At 55.5% G+C, this 23,380-nt stretch overlaps 2 protein-coding genes across 5 annotated transcripts in view; both read left to right on the top strand.

Annotated features, from left to right (window-relative positions):
* Positions 1 to 11,974, top strand: part of XPR1 (xenotropic and polytropic retrovirus receptor 1) — a 113,387-nt gene extending 101,413 nt beyond the window's left edge. For both annotated transcript variants that reach the window (XM_074906935.1, XM_074906934.1), the window contains 4 exons: positions 3,694 to 3,860; positions 4,143 to 4,282; positions 5,110 to 5,331; positions 6,460 to 11,974. In XM_074906935.1, coding sequence (XP_074763036.1) covers positions 3,694 to 3,860; positions 4,143 to 4,282; positions 5,110 to 5,331; positions 6,460 to 6,520 — 590 coding nt within the window. In that variant the 3' untranslated portion in view covers positions 6,521 to 11,974. The remainder of the gene's footprint in view (positions 1 to 3,693; positions 3,861 to 4,142; positions 4,283 to 5,109; positions 5,332 to 6,459) is intronic.
* A 603-nt stretch (positions 11,975 to 12,577) lies between these two features.
* KIAA1614 (KIAA1614 ortholog) lies at positions 12,578 to 22,599 on the top strand. Of its 3 annotated transcripts, XM_074906930.1 has the most exons (11): positions 13,183 to 13,242; positions 14,162 to 14,419; positions 14,937 to 15,572; positions 16,194 to 16,257; positions 17,529 to 17,684; positions 18,416 to 19,668; positions 19,746 to 19,860; positions 20,586 to 20,790; positions 21,293 to 21,405; positions 21,533 to 21,717; positions 22,043 to 22,599. In XM_074906930.1, exons 2-11 carry the CDS (start codon positions 14,305 to 14,307, stop codon positions 22,234 to 22,236), a joined length of 3,036 nt encoding a protein of 1,011 aa, XP_074763031.1. In that variant the 5' UTR covers positions 13,183 to 13,242; positions 14,162 to 14,304; the 3' UTR covers positions 22,237 to 22,599. The 3 variants fall into 3 exon arrangements, with proteins under 3 accessions (XP_074763032.1, XP_074763034.1, XP_074763031.1); XM_074906931.1 differs by lacking the exons at positions 13,183 to 13,242; positions 14,162 to 14,419 and adding an exon at positions 12,578 to 12,728; XM_074906933.1 differs by lacking the exon at positions 14,162 to 14,419 and having other exon boundaries at positions 13,151 to 13,242.
* Positions 22,600 to 23,380: the final 781 nt, after the last annotated feature.

Genomic DNA, 23,380 nt, shown 5'->3' with positions numbered 1-23,380 from the left:
ATACTGTGTCCCCTGGGGCTGTTTTTGGGATCCAAGATATTGTCCATCAGCATTTTTCGCAGGCAGTAAATTCAGCTGCTGCAAGTGCCTTTGGCTGTTTTCTAGGACTGTGGCCATTCACAGCTTCAGTTCAAAGATGGAAGCCTTCCATTATTTATCTAGCTCACCTTCTGGAGCAATTTGTAGGTGTGTTTGTGCAGAGTGTCTACTGGAATTGCCTTTTATAGGGTAAACTAAGGATACTAATGGAAATTCTGCGGTGAAGGTTGTAAATGGGTCCTGTGGTACGCTGTTTCCCATCAACATTGCATCAAGTAGAGATAGCAGGGCACCGTCTCTGACATAGCTGAACACCTCCAAGTTGCAGACATGGTAGTGTGGACATGTACTGAAATCTGCCCATCGACAGGGAACGTAAAGCTGCACCTGCAACTTTACACACAAGAGGTTTTGGACTGGTGGGGTTTTGTCCTGCACCTGCTGTTTTGAATAATTGTAGCTTAGGAAGTTGCTACATGGTGGTGCCCTTTGGAGCCTTGACTAGAAAGGTTCTTCATGCACTTCTTGATGGGTGGGCTGGCACTTGTGCTGCCAAAGGGTTGCTGCAGTCCATGGGATATTGAAGACTTGAGGGGTTTTTCTGTCTTGGAGAGGTTGAGATCTACCAGGTGTACAGTGTGCTTCTCTCATCCTGAGACTATCCCTCTCTTATGGTTTTTGGTGGTTTCTAGCACATCATTAAACAAAGAAAGAACACAGGATGAAACAGTTCCTGCTTAAATAGACCTTGACATCATCATACATATGCACAGCTATGTATTGCTCCTGAAAAACTGTCAGGCCAGGAGTAGATGGAGCCTCTGGGCAGAATATGAATGCTTGATTTTCTAGCCCCTTGAGCAGCAGGGAAGAGGGCCACTAGGACCAGCCAGTGGAGACTGAGATATAATTGCTTGCCTAGAGCAGTAACATATTTCTGTACACCAACTGAATACCAATGAGGACAGAAGGAAGGAAGGTATCAAACGGAATTGCAGGCAGGACGAAAAGGAGGATAAGTGATTAAAGGAAGGGACTCAAAAGTCGAGGGTGAAGACAATAGGCTAGCTCTGATTAGAGTATTTTACCTGAGAGTGATTTGGGGTTTTTAATTAATTTTTTCAGGAGCTGAATGCATTGCACAGCCAGTCGGTGAGAAAGTGAGCAGGAGCAAGGGGCAAGCAGCCATGACCCCAGGTGCTGGAAAGTCCGCTGCAAAGATAGCGGCAGGGAAATGGAGCAGAGACTAGGATCACCTAACTAGAAGCAAGCACATCCTTTTGAGGTTTATGAGGTTAATGATACAAGATGACTTACTTGGGCCTTTTTCTTCTCGGTGCTCCTCCTTTCTGTAATTGCACACAATAACCTTTAAAGCAGTTTAAGTTTAAGCAGCATGAACCGTTGAAATCACTGTCCTGTGTATTGCCAGCTTATGATAAAATTTTGTTGGCCCCTTACATAGTTTGAGATGATAGTCAGGGGCCAGGCTGTCCCCTCCATGACTGGAGAATTCCGAAGGAGAGCCCAGCAATGCCACTTTGCTGCTCTTCAGCCCTGCATCTGCAGGGCACAGCTCATGCCAGGGATGTGGCCAAAGGCATGACGATGGTTGTGCTGCCTTCTCCATGTCTGCTCCATGAAGAAGTGGGGTAAGACTCAGTTTATCTGAATTCTGTCCTTAGGGGAAAAAACCCCAACAAAACAGTATTACCTAACCTTCAAGCCTAAACTACCAATAGGAAGGATGCAGCCTCACAGGGTTATTTTGGAGCATTTTAGATGCTTTGCAAGCACTTAACCCATTAGCCGCCCTGAATTATCATTTAGGATCTGGTGGTGAGAACTAAACATAGAGATCTAATGAGCTAAAAATGATGTTGGAAAGAACAGGCTTAGTGTCTCTGAGTCACTGAATGTCAGCATCTGCCTTTTTTTCCTGATATAATGTAGTGGAGACTGTGGAAGGAGCTGGTGGGGGAGAAGGAAATCTTGCTGTAGAGCCCTAATTGCTAAGTTCCAAAAACCTCACCTGTGTCCTGTTTTACGGGCAGCTGCACTTTAAAAATTGATGGGAGAGGCTGTTTCAAAGAAGCAGGAGTAAGGTACCTGGGCATCAGAGCCTGTATTCTGCAGGATTTCTGTGCCTGCTCCTGGGTGACGTCACGGCTCTCTGCAGCAGCAGTGGCGGGTGATGCGATGCTAGACCTGTCCCTGGCTAAAGCCGAGCCTGGCCAGGATAGGGGCTACTGTTCAAAGGATTCCAAGCTGTCACAAAAGCAGGGCAGCTAGTCAAACCTGAGAGCTGCAGCAGATCCTGTGTCCTTTCCCTCTGCAGACGTGAAGCTTCGGTGCAGATGGGCTTTGCTGCATAAGTAGCTTTAATAGGTTTGCTTTAGGGGGTGTGCTTTGAAAGGAGAATGAGCTTGGGTATTTGACCTATATCCTGCACATCATGTCCAGGAAGCCTGAAAGGCGTTATGGGAGGAATGTACTCTTACACGATGCCTCTTATTTTCACCTCCATTAATTTTATTGGACTGCTGCATTACGTTTATATTGTAATTGCTAGAAACAAAAAGGGAAGGCGAGGGCAAATTGCCCTGTTGCTCCCTCTGTTATCCCTTTTGGGGGTTCTGTTGTTTTAAAGACACACATATGGAAAACAGTGCTGTCGCTTAGTGTGGCTTCGGGTTTGGCCTGAAAACATTACGGCTTGTTTTATACTTGAAATGTTATTGGCATTCTTAGAATCAGTGAATGAGCAATTGCAGTGGCTGCACAGAAAAGAGGAAAGACCCAGCAGCGAGATGCAGTGTCTCAGCCTTGCAAAGCATTAGAATGTGTTTTATGAACTTTATGACCCAGATTTGCTAATTAAAAGCAAACAGGATTATCAGATCTGTTCACTTTTACCCAGCCAACCGATGTAGGGAAATTTAGCTGAACTGAGAGCAGTGTAACCTTTTGGGGGGGAATGGGCAAACAACTTAGTTGCAAAAAACTGTATCCACAGATGGGCAGACACTGGGCCCACAGTCCTGTGTTTCGCCGAGGGGAGCTCTATATGGGCATTGAAAACTCCATATGGAGCCTTCTTCAGGTTTTATACATACCTGTTAATGTATTGCCTTCTTTTTGCTTGGTTTCCCCTGCCACCACGATCTGTGAAATGGCTAGTGGAAATTCCTGCAGTGTCCATCCTCTTTTGGGCTTTTAGTGCACTAATTCATAGTTGTTTAAATTTATACAAACTAAAATACTTCTTTTACAAAAAACCCTCCTAACTGAGCACTGCCTCATTGCTTTTTCCTCTGTACAAGCCCGTGTCTTTTGCGAAATATGGCCCTCAGCTTCCACCTGCTGTTCAGAGTCAGAATGGCAGGTCTACCACAAGTTTCAAGAAAATAAAAATATTAGTGGAAATTTCGATCCCAAGTGCAAAACGCTGAATGAGGAAAGTGGAATTTAAATGACAACATAAAGCTGGTCCTGGTAAGGCTTTCAGTTTGGTTCAGATTAACTAGTCTGATTTTCCCCAAACTTGAATAAAAGCGGTGTTGTTTCCTCTGACCAAATCAGCCAATTTACAGCTGTTTTAAGAAGCAATCTGCTTGAAGTTGTACAGAAGTATGCTGTTCTTCTCTTTTCCAGCTAAAAACCACAGTGACACCCAAGTGTTCTTCTACCTGTGGATTATCTTCTATTTCATCAGCTCTTGCTACACCCTAATTTGGGACCTGAAGATGGACTGGGGTCTCTTTGACAAAAATGCTGGTGAAAATACCTTTCTTCGAGAAGGAATTGTCTACCCACAGAAAGTGCGTATACAACCTGCTCTTACATTAGGAGAGGCTTTTTATTATTTTAACAAAACTTGCTGAGTTTAGAGCATGTTGCAGTCAGCCACTGATACTTCTGAATGCTATGGGCTGGGATTTTCTAGCAGTAGAGTTCATTTGTTTCAAAGAGATTGTTTCATACTGTTTATTTTTCTAGTGGTTGAGCAGCAAATTCTGTATCTTCCTAAAGGCCTGAAGAGGTCTGTCTTCTATGCAGAACATGTATGGTGAGCTGTGCTGTTTGTCTGTCTTGTTCTTCAGGCATACTACTATTGTGCCATTGTAGAAGATGTGATCCTGCGTTTTGCGTGGACCATCCAGATCTCCCTCACTTCCATGCAAATCTTTCCATACGCTGGAGACATAATTTCTACTGTATTTGCCCCACTTGAGGTATTCCGGTAAGGCTGCCTGACTGAACAGTCTGTTTCTATTTTACATTTTTATTGTTTCTATAATGTCAGCACGGTGGGAAGTGCCTTGCTCCTTGGATGTGGAAGGTACCGGTCCTTGGAATGGAAGACTAGGCCTAATAGAAACATTTAATCCAAACAGGGTACAGAGTGGAGAAAGCTGTAGAGGGCTCTGCCACATTGTGGGACTGGGTCCTTCATACTGTGTTTACAGTTTCTTCTGAACATAGACCTAATCTTAAGCATTTGTTTTTTCCTAAATTTCTCCTTTCAATTATCTTCTTGAAACTTACAGTTGAAATTTCACTTGATTCTCATGTTTACAATTTTCAAATGTCTGCTTCTTTTCCAAACACTAATTTGGATTCTGCATCATTGGTTTCAAGGTCTTTACACGCTTGTAGTCTTGTTGGAGACCCAACCCCCAGATTCTTGAGATGAGTAAAAGCCCTTGAAGCTGAACCTCAGTCATGCACATGGTGGAGGTTACTGAACCTTGCTCTCCTACGTGGTGGAGGTTGCCTTTTGCATGTAATGCCTTCTGCCTTCATGGTGTCCAGACTAGGGCTGTCATTGTTAGGACAATGAACGAGCCTGACAGGTCTGTTCTTCTCCAGAGAGTTGGGACGATGTTGTAGCAGGTGCTGCTCCTAGTCATTTGCTGTTTCTCCCTACTCCCAGCATGTTCCCGGAGGCACTTTGATCAGTGAGAACAGTCAGTGGTATCCAGGCGCACATACCAGTGCGTCGCCAAATGCAGGCAATGCCCTTAAAAGCAGAACCAAATCGGTAATTTTCACTTTTTCTCCACCCAGACGGTTTGTATGGAACTTCTTCCGTCTGGAGAATGAGCACCTGAACAACTGTGGTGAGTTCCGTGCCGTGAGGGACATCTCTGTGGCACCGCTCAACGCCGATGACTTGACGCTCTTGGATCAGATGATGGACCAGGAAGACGGTGTACGAAACCGCCGCAAGAACAAACAGTGGAAACGCAGCCAGAGTGTGTCCTTGCGCAGACCTCGTCTTGCTTCACAGTATGTTTTGCCTTTCCTCCAGTGCAACAAACCAAATCATGTGTTAGAGCTGCTTTTAATGCTTGGTGGCTGTTTTACAGGCTGGGTAATCATGGAAAAATCTCGGCCAAAATAATCATTCAAAGGAAGGACAGGTCCAATCAGTAAATTAGTATCTTTCAGCTGGAGGGTTGATCCATCCTTTACATCAACTTGGGGTTCTGGTAAACCACTGGAAAAGGGAGTCCCTTTACAAAACCCCCCTCCTGCAAAAAATAGCCTATAGTGGTTGCCAGAGGTTATAAATCCAAACTTGGAAGAGAAGTTCTCTTCAACCAGCCATTTCCAGGCTTCAGACCACCCCAAGATGTCAGTTTATCCTTTGATTAAGATTTCACCTGTGAGATCTCAGAGCCCTTCCCCTCTCAAATCTAAACTCATGCATTTTCTTCTTTACACCCATTGTTCTTGCACCCTAAATTGTTTCTGCACCTTGCACCCTGACCCCTGAACCTGCTGACTGCATCTCTTTGGTGCAAGTGCCTGTACTCCAAGCATCATGGGGTGCTCCAGTGCCCAGGCATCACTTCTGCTCCAGCAGCACAGCTGTGGGGCCTGGCCCTCTGGCCAGGAGACAAGGTTGGGCTCCCTGGGGCTGCTGAAGCAGCATGTCAGGAGTGTTCTGCAGTCCTTGCAGCGCATCTCTCTGTTGCATCACCGCATGGGAAGGGTGGGTGGGAGGAAAAGACTGCTGTGGCTGTCATGCAAAGGGTGTGCTCTGGCTTGAGCTGTGCCCCTCGGGCCATGCTTGTCTCATATCGGTGTTGGCCCAGCAGGACCGCAGGGGTCCCCAGCTGAGGGCACGGTTCCTGCATGCGAGGTGGCCGGCGTGGTGCAGCATGGGCAGTGCCTTGGGAGGAGGATGCTGAGGAGCAGCTGGGGCATATTTATAAGGCTCTGCTATCCCTAGGGAGAGTGGGAGAGTGTGAAACACTTCCAGGAGCCTGCTTATTCCCTCTCTGTGTAAGAAACTTTTCTTTAAGACTTTTAAAAAAATTTTTATCTGAGTGCACTGCAGTTCTACTGTCTGCATGTAGTAATAGGAATTTCTTCTCCCCAGTGAGTGTTTTCTTTTTGGTTTTTTTCCAGGTCCAAGGCTTGTGACACTAAGGTATTGATAGAGGACCTAGCGAATGAAGCGAACACATGAGATGGCCATGGTCTCTTATTCCGCATCCTTTGTTTTCTCATTCTGTTCCCCTCTTCCCCAAGTAAACCAATCTCTGGTACAGTTCCAGCTGAAAACAGGAGAAAACACTGAACACGTTTTCCGAGCTCTTCCAGACCAGATCCTATGGACTCCAACAAGCTCACTGTGTTTCGTTTCTTTTCTTCTGGGTTCATTTTAATGTTCTATTTTAAAAGAAAAATAAAATATTTTACTTTGTTTTGACAATAAAGAGGACAGTTCAGGAAAGAAGGATTGTTTACAGTCTCAACAAGGACATACAAACCTATCTGGATAACGAAGCATCATAGGGACTCCCTCATGGGACAGTGCCAAGAGCACACTCGGTTTCTGCTTGGCCCGGTTTTGACTGGTTGAAACCGGACTTAAGTTTTTTAATCTGATTTTTTTTGGTTTTGTGGTTTTTTTCCTTCATATCCAGCGCTGAGGCACTGGCTGCACTTGCAGGAAAAGTGCACTTAGAGCAGTATCTTCATTCATGAAGCTACTTTTTAATTTGATGTAACTTTTCTTATAATTTTTTTGAAATACGATGTATCTGTTGCATATAGTTTTCACATTATTTATGAAACTTAGCAACCATATGAGAGTGATTCTGAGTCCTGTGCAATGAAGGTTGTAATGGTAAAACAAAGCCGAGAATGTAGATCTAGATCTCCAGGGTTGTGGGGTTATGCCCTGCAAATAACCCCTCTCGTGAGACAACTTGCACCTGTGTTTACCTTTCCTCTCTTTCTTTCTTTTCAATTTTGTTTTATTTTAAACCAAAGTTTCTCTATCTGATTTTTTTAGTTGCTGCTACTGCTTCTGGGCATGTCTCTTGTGCCAGTTCAACGCCAGCTTTCCAATCAGCTGTGTAAAAGTAGTGCAGATAATCCTTTTGAAAGGAGAATTGGTTCCTACCAACAGTGCAAGAAGTTAAGCAAATGCTTCAGAACTTCATTCTCCAGATCAAAAAGTATTTTTCAAAGCCTTAATAGTCTTTAGACAGCATAAGGGCATCCCTCACCGAGCAGGGAGCTTTTCTGGTGTTCTCTTCCAGCTCAGTGCAGCAAAAGTGGGATGAGACAAGGAGGTGATGGTTCCTGTGGGCAGGGGGGGAGTTTAGCAGGCTGGGGTTCAGGAGCGGTGGTGTGTTGGGCAGCTGTCAGGGAACGTGGCAAGGACTATGTTGTGCCCACCTGGCAGGGAAGGTGGAATTGAAGTCAGGTGGTCTCGTGGCTTCTGGTTTGGCAAAAAGCCTTTGTTGGGTGCAGTCTGCTGCCCTGTGGCTCGGCTCTTCCTCTCACCCCTCGCCTCAGCTTGTTAATCCAGTTTGGGAAGTGTGATATTAAGCAAACTTGGGTAAAGATCAGCCATATTGCTGAGTAAATTAAGTTGGAAGAGTGATGCTAATTTGATGGTCTCATTGGTCTCTCCTTCAGTAGAAAAGGAAATGTGGGGGCCCGCAGAGTCCTGCTGTCCTTCCCCTGGCACAATGTGTGCTGCCGGCTCTCCCGCAGCAGAACCGGCCTGTGAGCTGAACCTCACAGGCAGGGCTGCCGCCGCTGGGCCGGGCTGGCGTGGCTAAGGTGCCCGGGGCTGCCGCCTTCCCCTCTGCCTGGCTCGTGGGCAGCTGTGCTGCACAGCTGGGGTTGTGAGGGAGGCCTGAAACACCTGAAGTAGGGTCCTCACACTGATGGCTGACTGGTGACTCACCTCTAGTTTGGACAAGGGAGTTGTAGGAATCTCTGCTCAGTTGCTGTTTGGTGGTTATTTTTTTTAGTTAGCTGATAGCATGGTTTCTCACACGACCAGTACGTTGCATTTTCTCTGTTTGTCTGCCATGCCTCTTGCCCAGAGGAACTGAAGGAAACAATGCTCTTCATTTAATTGGAAGTAGATTCAAATTCAGTGATGGTGAACCTGTGCCCCATGCCAGGCTAAGGGCAGCACTGCAATCCTGGAACTACCAACACTTCTGTGACATGCTCTCAGCTTACAACGAAACTGATGGACCTGCCGGGAGGTGCCTCTGCCCCGTGCGTGGCAGCATGGCTGCTGTGTCTGTGGTGGTGCTCCCCCTTGCACCTCCTGCCGTGTTGGGCTGCTCCAGCAGGAGGGCAGCCAGGCTGGATGGGGCTGTCCTGGTGATCTCGGTGCCCAGGAGCCTGTTTTCCCTGTATTTAAGTCCCTTAGGTCTGTTGTTCGTGCTTAAATGGAAGGTTCATGTTTGTACGGAAGTGGAGTCTGAGATATAAAGCCCCTTAAAATAGTTCTGTGCCGGGGGGCAATCCAGAATAAACCAGTGGTGTTACTTAAGCAAATGGTTCTTTATAAAAAGAAACAGAGCTTTACTGGTAATTCTTCCTTTCAGAGGGAAGGAAAACTAACAGAGAGAGCTCTGCCTTCCTCAGCCAGGTGGCCTGTGGCCTGCCTGCTGCTGCTGCACCATCCAGCCCTCCACTTCCCAACCTGGTGGGGAGGGTCTGGTTACAAGTAACTAAACTTTTACTCTGCAGTTTACCCAAATCTTTATGGGAAGCAAGAATTCAGTCCGTCCATCTGCTCTGCTCTTCCCCTTCCCTTTTTCTCTGTCTTTTCTGGCAAGAGAAATAAGAAAAAAAAGGGAGGTGGCATGCTAGAGCTAGCAAACATTATCTCCTGAATGCTCTCTCAGGGGAAAATAGCCCAAATTCCCAGAGGCAGGCCTTTTAAAGGCTCCCAACTCTCCTGTGCCGCATCAGCCTGTTCCCTCCCTCCCAGAGATTTCTGAGAAATCAGTCATGCGGATTCCTCCTGAGCGTGGGCACTAAAGCTGGCAGAGCACCACGTCTATGAGAACATCTGGCCAATAAAGGGGGCCCTAACGAAGCAGAGCAGATGGTGAGAGAAAATAGCCCCGTCGCTCCTTATGAGCAGCCTGCGTAGCGGGAGCGGGGACAGTCCCGAGGTGACTTTTTTTCGTGAGCGGGCTTTGTGGATGGATGCTTGGAAACACCCCTGGATGGGGAGCAGCAGGGTGACAGTCCAGAATTACAGGGAGCAGAGTTAAAGGAGCTGGGATTTGGTTTTATCCAGCGCTTTAGTTGTTGGGCTATAGCTGGATGGGAAGTGGAAGCTGGGACAGGTCTGTGCTTTGGTCATCGTGGAGCTGTGCTGGCTTTCGGGTGTTGAGCTCTCGCTCTCCTTGCAATTTGGTGCAGAGGTGGTGGTTGTGTGTGGCGGCTGCCCTTGTCTGGCTGGAACCCTTGCAGATGGTCCCATCTAAGGGGAGGAGGTGCCAGTGTGGCCAGAGACTTGTGGAGATTCCCTTTGAACTTGTTTCTCTGTGCTGATACCCTGCTGCTTTCCATCCTTCTTGCTCTTCCAGAGATTTTTCTGGTTGCAGGGCGTTAGGATTTGCAGCACCCAGAGTTTATCTGCTAGCTGGAATTCCCTGTGTGGCTTCCTCCTGTGTCACCAGAAGCGTCAGGTTCCCATGCCTGGGGGAGGCAATGCTGTGCTCCTGAAGCAGCAGCAGGGCAAGTTTGGCCTTTATGGGCTCGGTGAGTGGGAGCAGGATCTGCTCCGTCAACGGGAACCGACGCTGTCCCACCACATTTGAACAGAAATGCATTTGTGGCGCTCATGGCTGTGGCCTGTCTGTATCAAATAAGCTCCTACCTCTCAAATCCAGGTGTGTTCCTGAAGCTGGCTATTGCTCATCCTGCGCCTTTCCCTGCTCCCAGTCATCCTTTTTCTGTCAGTGTCTTTGCTGCTGTCCGAAGCCAATGGTACGCAGAGTGTGGGGGGATGACCAGCAGCAGCCTTCAGCATGGAAATCTGCGGGGGGAAAACGTCTCCTTGCGGAGCAGAGTTGGATCCTGCTGCTCTGAGTTCCCTAATAACTTCTGGTGCTGCTTCTTCTGCTGCCTCGCTGGTGCTCAGCCACTGCAGCCCTGTGGGTGGCAGGGAGGAGAGCACCGGCTGGGTTCGGGAGAAAACAATCCCTGGGGATTTTACTGTGGAGCTTCCAAGGAGCAAGGGAGATGGGGCAGAGCCTTCGAGCTTTGCCTGCGTTGTGGATGGCCAAGTGAGTTTGGCCTTATCTTGTGAGGCTGCTGCTGCATACTGCTTGCTGTGACTCTGGCACCTGCGCCAGTTTTTGGGGGTGTTTGTGGCCCTGTGGTGGGATGTGCCCTGGGACTGGGGCATGGCTTGGCTCCTGCTGGGAACACAAAAGCCACTTTGCTCATGCGCTGCCACCCAGCCCCGTGTCCTCCCTCCTCTCCTCCACTGTTCTGCTTTGCCCTCGTAGAGGGAAGATGATCTTCTGCCTTAAGCATTTTGGGTTTTTTTTCAATTTACAATTTTATTCCAGAAGGCGATCAGATTGTTTTGTCTTCTTGGAAAAGAGGAGTTGGGGCTCCTGGGGGAAGAGTAGAAAATCCCTACAGTAACTCTGCAGCAGTCATGGTTGGGCTCAGTGGATGTCACCTCATCAAACCTTGCCTCCTTTACATGACGCCATCCCAAATACCACACCTTGGGATGAGCTGTCAACCCACCACCACCACTGGGTTAAACTGGTGTTACCAGCACCCCTCGGGCACTTCAGTCCCTGTGGCAGCATCCTGGCTGCAAGAGAAATGCAGGTTTTGCAGGGAAAGGAGAGGAAAGGGATGGTAATCCTGGGTATACCCAGATGCTGATGCCCCAGCCCTGTTCCCAGTGGGAGTTGGAGGCTGCTCTGGCCCCAGCGCAGCCATGCCACGGTGGGCGAGAGGCGCCGGCCCTGCCTGGGAATATGCCCCATGGCCTGACAGTCCCTCAAGCTCTAGAAACCAAATTGCAAACTCTTTGCTCCAGAGGAGAAATTGGGCAGCCTGGTAGAACTTGTGATGACCTCTCCATCCCGTAGGTCCTCCTGGCGAAGGATTGGCATTTGGAAGGGGCCCGGGGTGGAAATGCCAATGTTCCCCCCCGGTCCTGCTGCCACCTTCCTCTCCCCCTCCCTGCTGTGTTGGTCTAAATGATCTTTCTATGAAGCCCTGTAGATGTCAAAAGTAATTATGGAGTGTGATTAGTCCTCTGTGGGTGCTTTCTTTCTTTCCTCCTCCTTTCTCTTTTGCTATCCCCTTCTCCACTCTTCTTTTTTGGCTAAGTGGAAAAGGTGAGGACAAAGAATTGCCGCTTGCTTGGACTCATGATGTATCTGTGACTGCGCTATTAGCTGTCTCCTCTTTCCTCCCCAAATGGATATAATTTTTGAAGTGTGGAATACCCTTGATAAGTAGGTTTAAAAAAAAAAAAATGCACAATGTGATACTGTTTCATAGTTTCTAGGTGGTTGTATAAAGCAAAGTTGCTGTGATTGTGTTTTTCAAAGGAAAAAGTGATTGGTTACAAAATCTGTCCTTTTTTCATTATTACAAGCTCTTTGTTTTCCAACGATTGGATGGTTCTTTTGTGCCCAGTCTGTGTGTTTTTCTTCCCATGTCCCACCCCTGGAGCCGCATCCACCCCATGAAGCGTTTGCTTCCACCGTTCTCTAAAGATGCTGCTCTTAGGCCCTTGGGAACTGTGGGCTGTCACTGGTGACCAGCGGTGGGGGATGTCTGTGTCCTGGGAGGAGGAGGAGGTGCTTGGAGGAGGGTGATGTTTGAGAATGGGTTGGAGTGGGGCAGGAGGGGCCCGTGGGAAGGTGCCCAGGGCTCAAACCTGACATGCCAGGGGGTGATGCTGGAGGAAACCTGCCCAACTGTGTGGTACTGGCCAAAGGTCAGTCCTTCTGGGCGCTTTTGGTTGCCTCTCTCCTGCTTGTCTCTGGTCCAAGGCATCATCCTGCCTACACAGGGCGTGGCCAGAGGCTGAGCAGCCCAAACTCAGTTGTCTGGGGTCTGTGCTTTCATTTTGCTCTCTTAAATCTCTTGGTCTCTTGCAAACAATCTTCCTCCAGAAGAGAGCCCAGCGCCTTGAAATCACTCTAAGCCTGTTGCTGCTCGCACCAGCCGCTTCCCAGAGGCTTAATCCCGGCTGCAGCTCCCTGCCTGCGCTGCCTGGCTGGTGGCAGGACCCCAACTGCCCTTGCTGTGGCACCTCACTGGGCGGTTTGTCCTCACCTTGATGGGGACGACACCTCTCAGGCATGTTTCACCTCCCCAGCCCGGGCAGAGGAGCCGGGATCCCTCCCCAGGAGGGCACAGAGGTAAGGATGTGCCCTGGCATTGCAGGGGAGGTCCGACCCCAGGGCTGGGGTAGGGAGCGAGGGGGGGTGTCTCTGCTCTGGGCTTTTCCACCCAAACCTGCCAGCAGTCGCCTCCTGCCTTGGAGCAGCTGGGGGAAAGATGCTTGGTCTGTCCCCCATGGAACAAGGAGCCAGTCCTGCTGTGAGCAGGGCCAGCCCCCACGGGGAAGGAAGCCCTCAAGCTCAATTTTGGCCATGATGGCAGACCCAGGGCCACTGGAGTGGTGGTAGGGGACATTTTAAGGAGATAAAAGTGATTTCTTGCTGCTCGTGCTGGCAGGGGCCAGCGTGGCTGGAGCTGGGAGGATTAAAACAATTTCATAATCCTGGTGATTTCCTTTTGATCGGGATTATGAAACCAATCACGAATATCAAAAGCTGCAGCTTAAAGCGGCAGCCGGAGAGGGGCCGGGACACCCATGGCCCCCGCAGCACCCCTCCTGCCCCCCGGGGACCACAGCCCCAGCGCCTCCAGGTAAGTGGTGCCCACCGAGGACCCTCATCCTGCTTGATGAGTTTTGTGAGGTCTTGGGGGGAGGAGGGCTGGGGGTTTTGGCATGTGGGGAGCGGGTGGCTCTGCAGGGTGTGTGTCGCACACTGGGTTGAGGGGTGATGGGATGTGTGTGCACCAAGCTCAGGTCCCACTGTCCTCCTGCCTGAAGGTGCTTGCTTGGCCCCAGCTCACCAGGGGCCCCCACAGGATTTGGCCTCCAGGAAATCAAGAGAATTTAGCATATCTGTAAACGTGTGATGCTCACGGGAGGGTGCCTAAAGCAGCCAGGCTTTTCTGCCGGTCTGAAGGCTCTTAAACACCCCTACCTGGTGGGACCTCCCTCTCCATCCTTTTGGGGCCTCCTGGAGCCCCAGTCACTGGTGCGGGGCAGATCTCTCCAGCACCTGGCACCCCGGGGTGAGGTGCCCCCCCGGCAGGCACGGGGCAGTGGGCTGGCTTTGCTCCCCGCTCGCCGCCCAAACCCACAGCCCAGACAAAGGACATTCCTGAGAGGCAGCCAAGGCAGCCGGGCTTCCCTCTGTCCTGACACGGAGTGTTGGGGTCCCCTGCATCCCCCCAGGCTTTGGTGGCCACGGTGGCGTTGCCCTTTGGAGCCACCCACCAGCCGGCGCGAGGGCAGGCGGTTCAGCTTTGGGGCCGGGGCAGGATTTGGCCGAGTGCCCTGCATGGGGTGCGCGCTTCGGGGGCGCGCAGAGGAGGAGGAGGAGGAGGCCCAGGCAGGAGGCAGGGCCTGCCACGGCCCCACAGCCCAGCCAAGCAGCTGAGCTCGGGCTTGGCTGAAGGGGCTGGGATTTGCTGGTTTGTCCTTTTTTTAAAAAAAAATTTTTTTTCCCCTCCCCTGCTTCCTTCCCTTCTTCCGCCTTCTTCTCTCTCTTCCCAGCCCTCTCCCGATGCTGCTCCGGGGGTAAGGACAGCCCTCGCCTCCCACCTCCAGTCCCATCCTGCCACCGCTCTGTCCCAGGGCAGCAAGGGGCTGCAGTGGGCCGCGGGGGACTGATTGGGACCCGGGTGGGCGTCCCGGGGATGGTCCTGCAGCCCCGGGCCTGGGAGAGGCTCCTCCAGGGGTACCAGCGGGAATGGGATGCTGCCAGTGGGGTGCAGGGGGGCAGCGGCACCTGGGTGCCACCGGGACCACAAGGTCAGTGCAAGGACAAGTGACACGTGTGACGCTGGGGGCTGGGGTGGAGCAGGGGGCTGGTGACACCTTCGGCGTGTTGCAGCCATAGAAGGATTTCTGTTCTGGGGAGTTTTGGGGCCCTGCTTTGGCTCAGAAAGCGCCAGTTCCCTCCGGGACATCCTGCCCAGGTGCTCCTGGGACACCCAAAACACCACAGGCAGGCACCCATGCTCCTGCTCAGCCCCCGGCCGCCTGCCTCGGGGAACCACCACTCCGCCATTCCCTTGCTCCCCCATTCCCCTGCTCCGGAGCGGTGCTGGTGCAGTGTCAGTGCTCTGGGCGGGTGGGTGGCCTCGTGCTCTTCCACATCCCTGTCCCCTTCCCCGCTGGGCCTTGCTTGCACGGTGGTGGCATCGCCTGCATTTGCCCCCCGGGGCTGCTTTCTGCAGAGCCTCTGGGGTGCAGGAGGCACCAAGGCAGAGGAGGGTGAGGGCAGTGTGGGGGCTCATCCACCCTTCCCCGGGTTTTCTCCCCACAGGGCGCATGGAGGGGGGCTCTCCTGCTGAGACGTGGCGGGTGCCGCGGCCCCCCAGGCAGCACGGCCAGAGCGGCAGCCGAGCCCTTACCCCGCTGGAGTGCCCCGAGGCCACCCGCGGCCCCCACACCATCCTGGAGAGCAAGGTGAAGGCACTGAAGGAGAAGCGAGGGGGCAGCCGGCCGGGGACCCCCACAGCCACCCCTGAACGCCCCTCAACCAAAAAGCACCGGCCTCGGCGGGGGAAGGCGGAGGTGGATGTGGCAGCGGTGGAGCCACGGGCTCAGCTCCGCACCTACCTGACAGACGGGCTGCTGGATGGTGGGGAGTCTGTGGCCAGTGGCCCCCCGACCCCGGCACCCCTCGCCAGCACCCCAGGGCTCTGGCGGGTGCCGGCACCCAGGAGAGATGTGCCAGGAGGCACCGAGCTCCCCCCAGATGAGGGCGGCTGGTCCCGGGGCTCTGCCTCCCCCCACGGGAGACCTCCCCTGGAAGAAGAGGCACGTATCCCACCACGGGACCAGAGGGGTCCCTCTGCGTCCCCCACCGTGGCAGAGGCCTGGGAGAGGCTCTCGCTGGCTGAGCAGGTGGAGAGGAACCGGCGGCTACTGCAGGAGGTGCTGGGCCTCGCTGCGTCCGGTGCGTATTTTGGGTGGATGGTGGCTGTTTTGGTAGAGCCAGGGGGAGCGGGAAGGCAAAGCTATGAGGTGAAGGGGGATCCTCGGCACCATCCTCCAGCCTCCCACACTGTGGGTGTAGCTGGGTCACACCCCAGGGCTACCCTGTCACCTGCAGGTGCTTTGTCCCCTTTGTCAGCAGCAGTGGGAGATGCTCACAAACAGAACAGGGCGCTTCTTCATCAGGATGTTCCGGGTGCTGCTGGTCCCCTCCGGCATCCTGGTGAGGAATTTCACTGCTAAAAGCAAGAGCAAAATCTGCTTTCTGGGGCACTCGAGGTCTGTGGGCATCATCTTCCCTTTGCAAGCTGTCACCAGAAAAGGGATTTAATTTCTCTTTTGAAAGTATCTGCCTTAACGACCCTGTGATCCCCATCCTTGCGGGCACACCCCACGCCATGTGCTGTTGTCCTGCTCCACTGGGGTCTCTCCAGAGCCCAGCAGCTGGGACAGCCCCAGAAGGGGTGTTTGTTAGCACAGGCCGAACCATGAGGTTGGGGGAAACGGGGGGTGCTATTGAGGGCGACCAGGGTGGGGGCCGCAGTCCAACCAGTCTGATGCCTTTCCCTGTCCTGCCTTTCAGAGGTGCCAGTGAGCGATGGGGACTGGGACTCGGGGGTCTCGCTTCAGGATGCCGAGAGCTGCAGGTAGGTCAGTCCCAGTGTGGCAGAGATGGATATTTCCCTCTTTTCCTCCTCCCCAGTCTTGTATATTAAATGCATCCCGCGAAGCAGCACTGGGGCTCGCCAGAGCTCTGTGGAAGGGCTGTGGGGGCAGCCCCCAGCGTGGAAGCTGGTGGATGGAGTGTGGATGGGCTCTGGTGATGCTTCAGTGTGAGCAGGGCAGGAGGGTCAGGCCAAGCCAGGTGCATGTGGTGTTTGGGCACAGGGGGTCCCCACCAGGACCCCAGGGTGGGAAGGAAGCTGGGGAAGAGGGCGGGACAGAAACTTGCTCCAGGTGCTTAAGGGGATTGAGGTGGCAGGAGTGTGTAATCTTGTTGGACTAATGATAAACCTTAGAGGTATGGACTAAAAATATGGAGGTGGGACAGGCAGGTGAGGTAGGCCGGGGAGCAGGTTTGGGGGCTCAGGGACTGCATGGAGTAAGCAAAGGATTGAGAATGATCCCCCTGTATCGTGGATACTGGTTCCGCTCTGCTCCAATGGCTGCGGTTGATTGGTGACAGCTGGGTTCATGGCAGAGCTGGGCATGCTGCATTCCCCTTGAGCAGGGGCAGCCAAAACCCAGGGGGAAGCCTGGACCCCTCCATGGTGCTGCGCAGGGGGCTTTCCTGGGGGCTGGTGTGCACCCACCACCTTGCTGCGAAGAGGTTAAGGCCAGGCTCCCCGAAGTGACTGCCTGAGCTGATTATTTTAATCGGAGGGATTAGGGCCATGGCCAACCAACGGGGAAGTCAGTGCTGGAGCAGGGCTGTGCCCTCCCGTTGCTGATGGAGCCCCCACCCTGCAGCTGGCAGGGTGGGAGGACCAGGGGGAAGACGCCCTGCGAGGAAGGGAAGGCAGCCAGCTCGGGGGGTCATGCCAAACCTACCTGCATTCACATTGCTACAGGAGTTACACCAGTGGGGATTGGAGGCGGTGCCTGCCTCAGTTTCCCCATCCACCTCCGGGACGCCCGTGATGCAAAGCGCTGCCTTGGCTGAGCCGGTGCCCAAGTTGTGTGGTGCTGAGCCTCCCTCCAAAGCATTGCTGGTGCAGGGTGTGACCTGCCACCTCCTGCCTGGCATGGGGGGGTACGGGGGCTCCTGCCCAGCTGTGCCCCAACACAGCAACCAACCCGCCTATGAATGGAGGCTGGGCCCTGTTTTTTCTGAGCAGACCAGCCCCACCGTCACTGTTAAACCACGTCTAATCCCTGTTATTTTTTCCTAATCCCCCTTCCCGCTGCGGGGCCACAGGGCCTTTGTCCCCAGGCAGGAGCTGGAGCTGAGCCCGCGGCACGAGCAGGCCAAGCAGCTGCTGCAGCGCGCCCGCATGAAGGCTCGCACAAACCCCCTGCGCGCCAGCCACGACATCCTCCTCCTCCTCCCCGCTGCCACCGGCCCGCAGCCCAGGTCAGTGCCAGCCCTGCAGGCCGCACCCTGCCCCCCGCCGTCACCACCACGGAGTGCTTAGGGGTGCCTCGCCTGGATTTGATGCGTGTGTGGAGCATGTGTGCGCGGAGTGTGCATGGGTGACGCACGTGAGTGTGTGTGGGGAGCAGGCACCTGTGCGTGCAGAGCCGGGGGCCGACCTGCTGTGGCCACGCGTGTGGCCATGTACCCTTGGGTGAGCGTCCCTCTGCTCGCAGGAGCATTCCCCTGCCTGGGCACGCGTGAAGTCTTCACAGCATCGTATTTGGGGGGTATTTAACTGTGTTTTATGATAACGTGGCGGGGCGCTCCCGGCTGCCTGGGAGGATTGCGTTTCCCTGCTGATGGGGAGCACCTTGCCAGGGAGGCTTGGGGCTGGAGGGCTGTAACAAAGCCACGGCACGCTATGTGTGCCGGGTCATGTGTGATTCAGTGTTCCCGGACTGATTAACAAGGTGCTGCGGTGCAGGTAAAAGGTGATGGAGGTTGGGCTGTGGCAGCGGGGCATTGCTGTAGCCTCTCGTGGTTTCAGCTCCAGGCAGCCAGGGCAGAGGGCTGGGGGGGGCAGGGCTGTGCACGGCAGTGCAGCATCAGGCGGACTTTCCTCCTGCCTCATCTCCTGCCTTGGGTTTTCCCCCTCCTGCCCTGCTTTCCCAAGGGAGCTGGGTAGCCCTCGCAGCTCATCCATGTCCATCTGTCTGTCCCCACGGCAGGGAGCCCAGCGGGAGGCCAAGTGTCACCCCACGGGACGGCGGGAGCCTGAGCGACTCATCAAGTGGGGAGTCGAGCTGTGGGCGGCCGCGGCGGCCCCGGGGACCCTCCCCGTCCCGCGTCCGCTTCGAGGACGAGTCGGCCCGTGACGCCGAGGTGCGGTACCTGGAGCGGCTGCAGCTGCGGCACCGGCGGGGCCTGGCCTCGGCGCTCTCCTCGCTGGAGCCGGCCAGCAGTGAGCAGCCCGGTGACGGGGCCAGCCAGCCCAAACCCTGGAGTGGCGACCTGGTGGCCAGGGGCAAGTGCAGCGCCTGCGGCTCCTTCCTTGGTGCTGCTGCTGGCCGGGGCACGGACACGCCAGCGGCCACCAGCGTGGCTGAAAGCAGCCCCACAGCACAAGGAAGCGTCCCAGGGGATAGTGGGGGGCTGAGCACTGCCCGGCCAGAGCCCAAAACCAGGGCTCTGGGCCCCCGGGGGTCCCCGCTGTGGATCCTCCCCTCCCGACAGCGCATCCACACTGAGAAGATCAAGGAGACATACATTGGGGATGTCACCTACATCGATGACGTGGACTCAGCCCTGGAGAGCACTGACACCTCTGACAGCTGCCGAACAGACAGTGAGGAGACAGGACCCTGCAACCCCCACTTGCGGGGGCACCGGGACCCTCGGCTGCGGGGTCACAGGGCTCCCCGTGCCACCCCGCAGCCAGAGGCAAGGGCCGGGAAGGAGACGTGTGTGGCTGGCGGTGGCTCCCGTGGAGGGGATGGGGGCTCAGGCGGCACCACAAGACGGACAGGGGCTGTTTGCCTCCCGCCACCGGGGAGAGCTGGCAGCCAGGAGGAGGAGAAGGACCCTCGCTGGCATGTGGGGGGCAGCGAGGGGGTGGGAAACACTGCTCGTCCTCTGCAGCAGGCCAGTGAGCCCCCAGATCCCTCCTTGCAGCCAGGAGCTGGCACTCCAACTCCAGGCACCCACCTCCCCGCTCCCCCCCCAACCAAAAAGGCCTGCTCCCAGGTGCCTTGCAGGAAAGCACTCTTCTCCGGTGGCAGCCACCGGGCATCGAGTCAAGCAGCCCGGGCCCCGGAGCCCGAGGGTGGGAGCACTGCATCCCCCCAGCCCAGGGGCACAGCAGGGTCGGGGGGGCAGCGGGTTCCCTGCAGCCCCAGGTGGCTCCCGGGGAGCCCCCTCCGTGCCTTGTCCACCAACAATTGCAACAACACCTACGGGCAGGACCCTCTGGGGACGGGCAGAGGTAAGAGACCTGTGCATGGGGGTGCCTGGGAGGGTCCTCAACGAGGCAGAGATGTGACTATCTCACTGCGGTTACAGAGGCACCATCTCACCCCACCGTCACCCCTGCACCCCAGGAGGCTGCTCGTCCCCCCAGGGAAGCTGCCAGGATACCCGGAGCACAGCAGCACCCGCCCGGGAGCGCAGCACAGGGGTGAGTGTGAGCAAGGGGCTGCCAGCATCCTGCACCGCGCGGTGGGTGCGGCGTCCCTGAGCATCCCTCCTCAGCGCAGCAGGATGCTGCTGGGCTGAGCCCGCCTGGGGCTTCCCGGTGCGACTCAGTGGCACCAAAACCCTCTCAGAAATTGCAGTCTGGCACTGACAGTTTTGCCTGTGTGTTCAAGTGGGTTTGGGGGAGCAGTGTTTCACCCCGCATCTGGTTCCACCGGGGGTGTTGCAGCAAATGTGACGGTGGATGCTCCTGCAGCTTGGTGCTAGGATTTTTCCTCTGGGGAAAAAAACAGCTGCTAAATGCTGCCAGCCCCGGAGCTGCCTTGGGGCTCACCAAACACGAACCCCCTGGACCCGCACTGGGGCACAGTGTGTATCAGCCTGGCAGGAGGGTTCACAGGCATCACTGTGTCTTTCAAGCCCCTTGGCAGAGTGTGATCACTTCAGGCAGTGAGCCAGGTGGGGCTGGAAGGTGTTAAATCCCTGCAATTAGGGGGTAAATGGGTAGGGAGCCCTTCAGGTTGGTGGGTTACTTCTGCAGGGAGGTGGCTGCACCCCAATCTCACCATGCACCCCAATCTCACCGTGCTGTGGCTCTTAAGGCTGCAAAGGCAGGTGCAGGATGCATCCCCAGCCCCGAGAAAGCTGCTGGTCCTGCTCCCCCCCAGCCAGGAACAGGGTGGATGACTATCGCCCCTCTCCACTCAGGGAGCTGGGGCAGCCTGTGAGCCGCAAGGGCAGCAGTGCTTCAGCCTCGGGGCTGAAGAAGCTCCTGTGCAGCCTGAGCCAGAGCACCAAGCAGCGCCTGGGCCGCTTCCGCTGCTACAGTATGGAGCAGCTGCCGGCCCCCGGTGGCACCCCCCCGGACAGCCCCGGCATGAAGAAGTCGCCCTCCCTGCAGTCCCTGCGCCTGGTGAGCTTGAAGTGTCACCCCAGTCGGGGGGGTCCTGCTGGGGGAGGGGTGCTGGGCTGGGGTGAAGCATTCCTAAGCATCGCTTTATGGCCCCAGAGGTATGGCAGAGGGGAGGGCGTGGGAGCATGTGCCAGTCCAGGTTTGAAAAGCCCGGAGCCAAATGGGGAGTGGAAGGGGGTAGAAGGGAGCAAGGCAGGGGTGGAAGAGCAGATTTTTGGGAGGAGAGATGATGGGGTAATTTGGTTGGGGGTCGTGGCCTGTGCATCTCTGCAGCGAGGTGCTCCCTGAAGAAGCCTTGGTGCCCCCCGAAGAAGCCTTGCTCCTTGTGTGGGTGTCCCTGCCCAGGGCTTATCCCTCCTCCCCGGTGGTTTGGGGAGGGCTCCAGCGGCGTCGCAGGTGGTGTGGGCTGCCCCGTACGCCCTCAGCACGTCAGTGGGTGGAGGGCTGCAGCGCTTTAGGTGTTTGTGGTTGTCCCCAGCTTAGCGGAGTGCTTTTTCCCCAGGTGTCACCCTTCTGCCAGCCCCGAAAAGCTACTTCCATCCAGAGCCTGGACCCGCTCCTGGGCAAAGCACCCCGTGCCAGCACCTACCTCCTGCCCCAGACTGTGGCTGACAGGTAGGAGACAGGGCCCAGCACATCCCAGCTGTGCCTGGGAAGGCTGTTTGGGGTGCTTAGCCTGATCACCCAGTACCCCAGTGGCTTCCCGGAGTCCCTGCTCACCCTGTCTCCCCTCTACCCACAGGAAGGGGGGCTCGGGGCCACGGCGCTCGCTGAGCGTGGAGGACATCGGGGCGCCTGGCCGGCTGCGTGCAGTGGGGCGCGTGGTGGAGGTATTCCCTGACGGCACCAGCCAGCTGGAGCTACAGCGACCACCCCATGGCGCCTTCGGGTTTTGTGTCACCTCCGGGCATGGTCGGCCTGACACAGGTACGGTGGGGACGTCCCAACATGCGTCCCCAATGTGTAGGGGAAGCGTGGCACAGCAGGCCCTTCCGCAGTGGCTCTGGTCTCTCCCCAGGAGCGAGCCTGGGAACAGGTGGAGGGGGGCCGCTCCATCACTGCTGAGCCCCAAAGGGGTGACAGTGGTGGAGGAGGGATGCTGCCACGTGTGGCTTTGGCCCGGGACACACGGCCCATCCCAAAGGCCATTTATAGTGAATTTGTTGCCATGCACAGGCCCAGCGTGCAGCCCCGGGGCACCCCCGTGGGGTGCAGGCCTGGAGGGGCTCACTCACCCCGTCCCTCTTTGCAGGTGTCTACGTGCAGGAGATGGCGGACGCCGGCACGGCCAAGCTGTACGCGGGGCTCCTGGGCGTTGGGGATGAGATCCTGCAGGTCAACGGGGTGGCTGTCTCGGGGCTGGGGCTGCCCCGCATCCACGAACTGTTGCGCCGGGCGGACACCCTGACCCTCCGCGTGCTCCGGCACCGCCCAGCGCCCCGGTAGCCCTGGTACGGCTCCCAGGGAGGAGGACAATGTCCCACCGATGTCCCGGGATACTGCAGGATGGTGCCAGGACCTGCCCTGCTCCAGTGCAATGCTCAGCCCCCCCGTAAGGCAGAGCGGGACCAAGGACCGCCCCAGTGTCCAGCATCTCCAGGAGCTGCCCCAAGTGTGGGGCCAGGGGACAGCCCAGCCCTGCTGTTGAGCTGGGGTGTGGGGGGGGTCTGTCCTACTGGGCACCAGGGTGGGGACACTGTCTCCTTGCACCCCCAAGAGATGCAGAGTTCCCTGCCACCACTGGAAGCCTGCACCCGCAGGCTGGTGGGTTTCTTTTAAATTATTTCAAACTAAAAAAAAAAATATACGTATGTGATCAGAAAACATGGTGCACTTGGTTTGCAGGTGGCATGGAGGGGCTGGGGGGTGGCACTTGGCCAGTGGGACAGGACATGCTCCAGCCCCGGGGGTCATGGGGCCGCTGGCAGCTGCAGAAGCATGTGGGTGCCTTCACACGGGGCTGAGCCCCCCGGGGCTGCTGTAACTGCACTGGGGGGCTTGGCCAGGGCGCTGAACACGTCCCGGCTGTGGGGTGGCAGGAGGTGCACAGTGCACGGGGCAGAACTGGGATGCTGTTGGCTGCGGAGCCCAAGGACCCATCTGGTGTGTGGGGTGAGGAAATGGGGATGGGGCAGGTGGACCTCATGGGGTGAATGCTCCCCAGAAAGCTGGGGGGGGCTCTACCCATTGCCACCCACAGGCACCCTGTTTTGGGGGGGAGGCCTCTGGATGGGCCCAGGGTGTTCACTGGCTGCGATCTTCATGGTCCAGTTGCTCTACCAGCTACCTCCTGCCCCTCTTGTGGTACTGGGGGGAGTCCTGGGCAGGCAGACGGGGTGTTTGGGCACCCGCAGTGCTCCTCGAAGGGCACAACAACCCCCTCCCCCAGTGGGCGGCACGGTGGGGAGCACAGGGTGATGGGGCTGCTCTCTTCCTGCCAGCACTGCTAATTAGAGGGGTCTGCGCTCTTGCTGCCTGGGTTTTTTTTTTCCAGCCATGGAAAGGGAAACTCGTGCCAGGGTGGCTGCACAGGGACAAGCCTCTCTGGCGAGCAGAGAAGACACGGCACCAGTGGCTGCCCTCTGCATGG

The sequence above is a fragment of the Athene noctua genome, chromosome 5, assembly GCF_965140245.1.
Source record: "Athene noctua chromosome 5, bAthNoc1.hap1.1, whole genome shotgun sequence".
Classification (NCBI taxonomy): Eukaryota; Metazoa; Chordata; class Aves; order Strigiformes; family Strigidae; genus Athene; species Athene noctua.
This window is presented reverse-complemented; position numbering and strand designations above follow the sequence as displayed.

Bases quoted from the DNA above. Each gene is read 5' to 3' on its own strand.
- KIAA1614 (XM_074906930.1), top strand. From the start codon at position 14,305: ATGGTCCTGCAGCCCCGGGCCTGGGAGAGGCTCCTCCAGGGGTACCAG. The intron at 17,685-18,415 runs GTCAGTGCCAGC...TCCCCACGGCAG, and splicing joins GCCACCGGCCCGCAGCCCAG to GGAGCCCAGCGGGAGGCCAA. The intron at 21,718-22,042 runs GTACGGTGGGGA...CCCTCTTTGCAG, and splicing joins GCATGGTCGGCCTGACACAG to GTGTCTACGTGCAGGAGATG.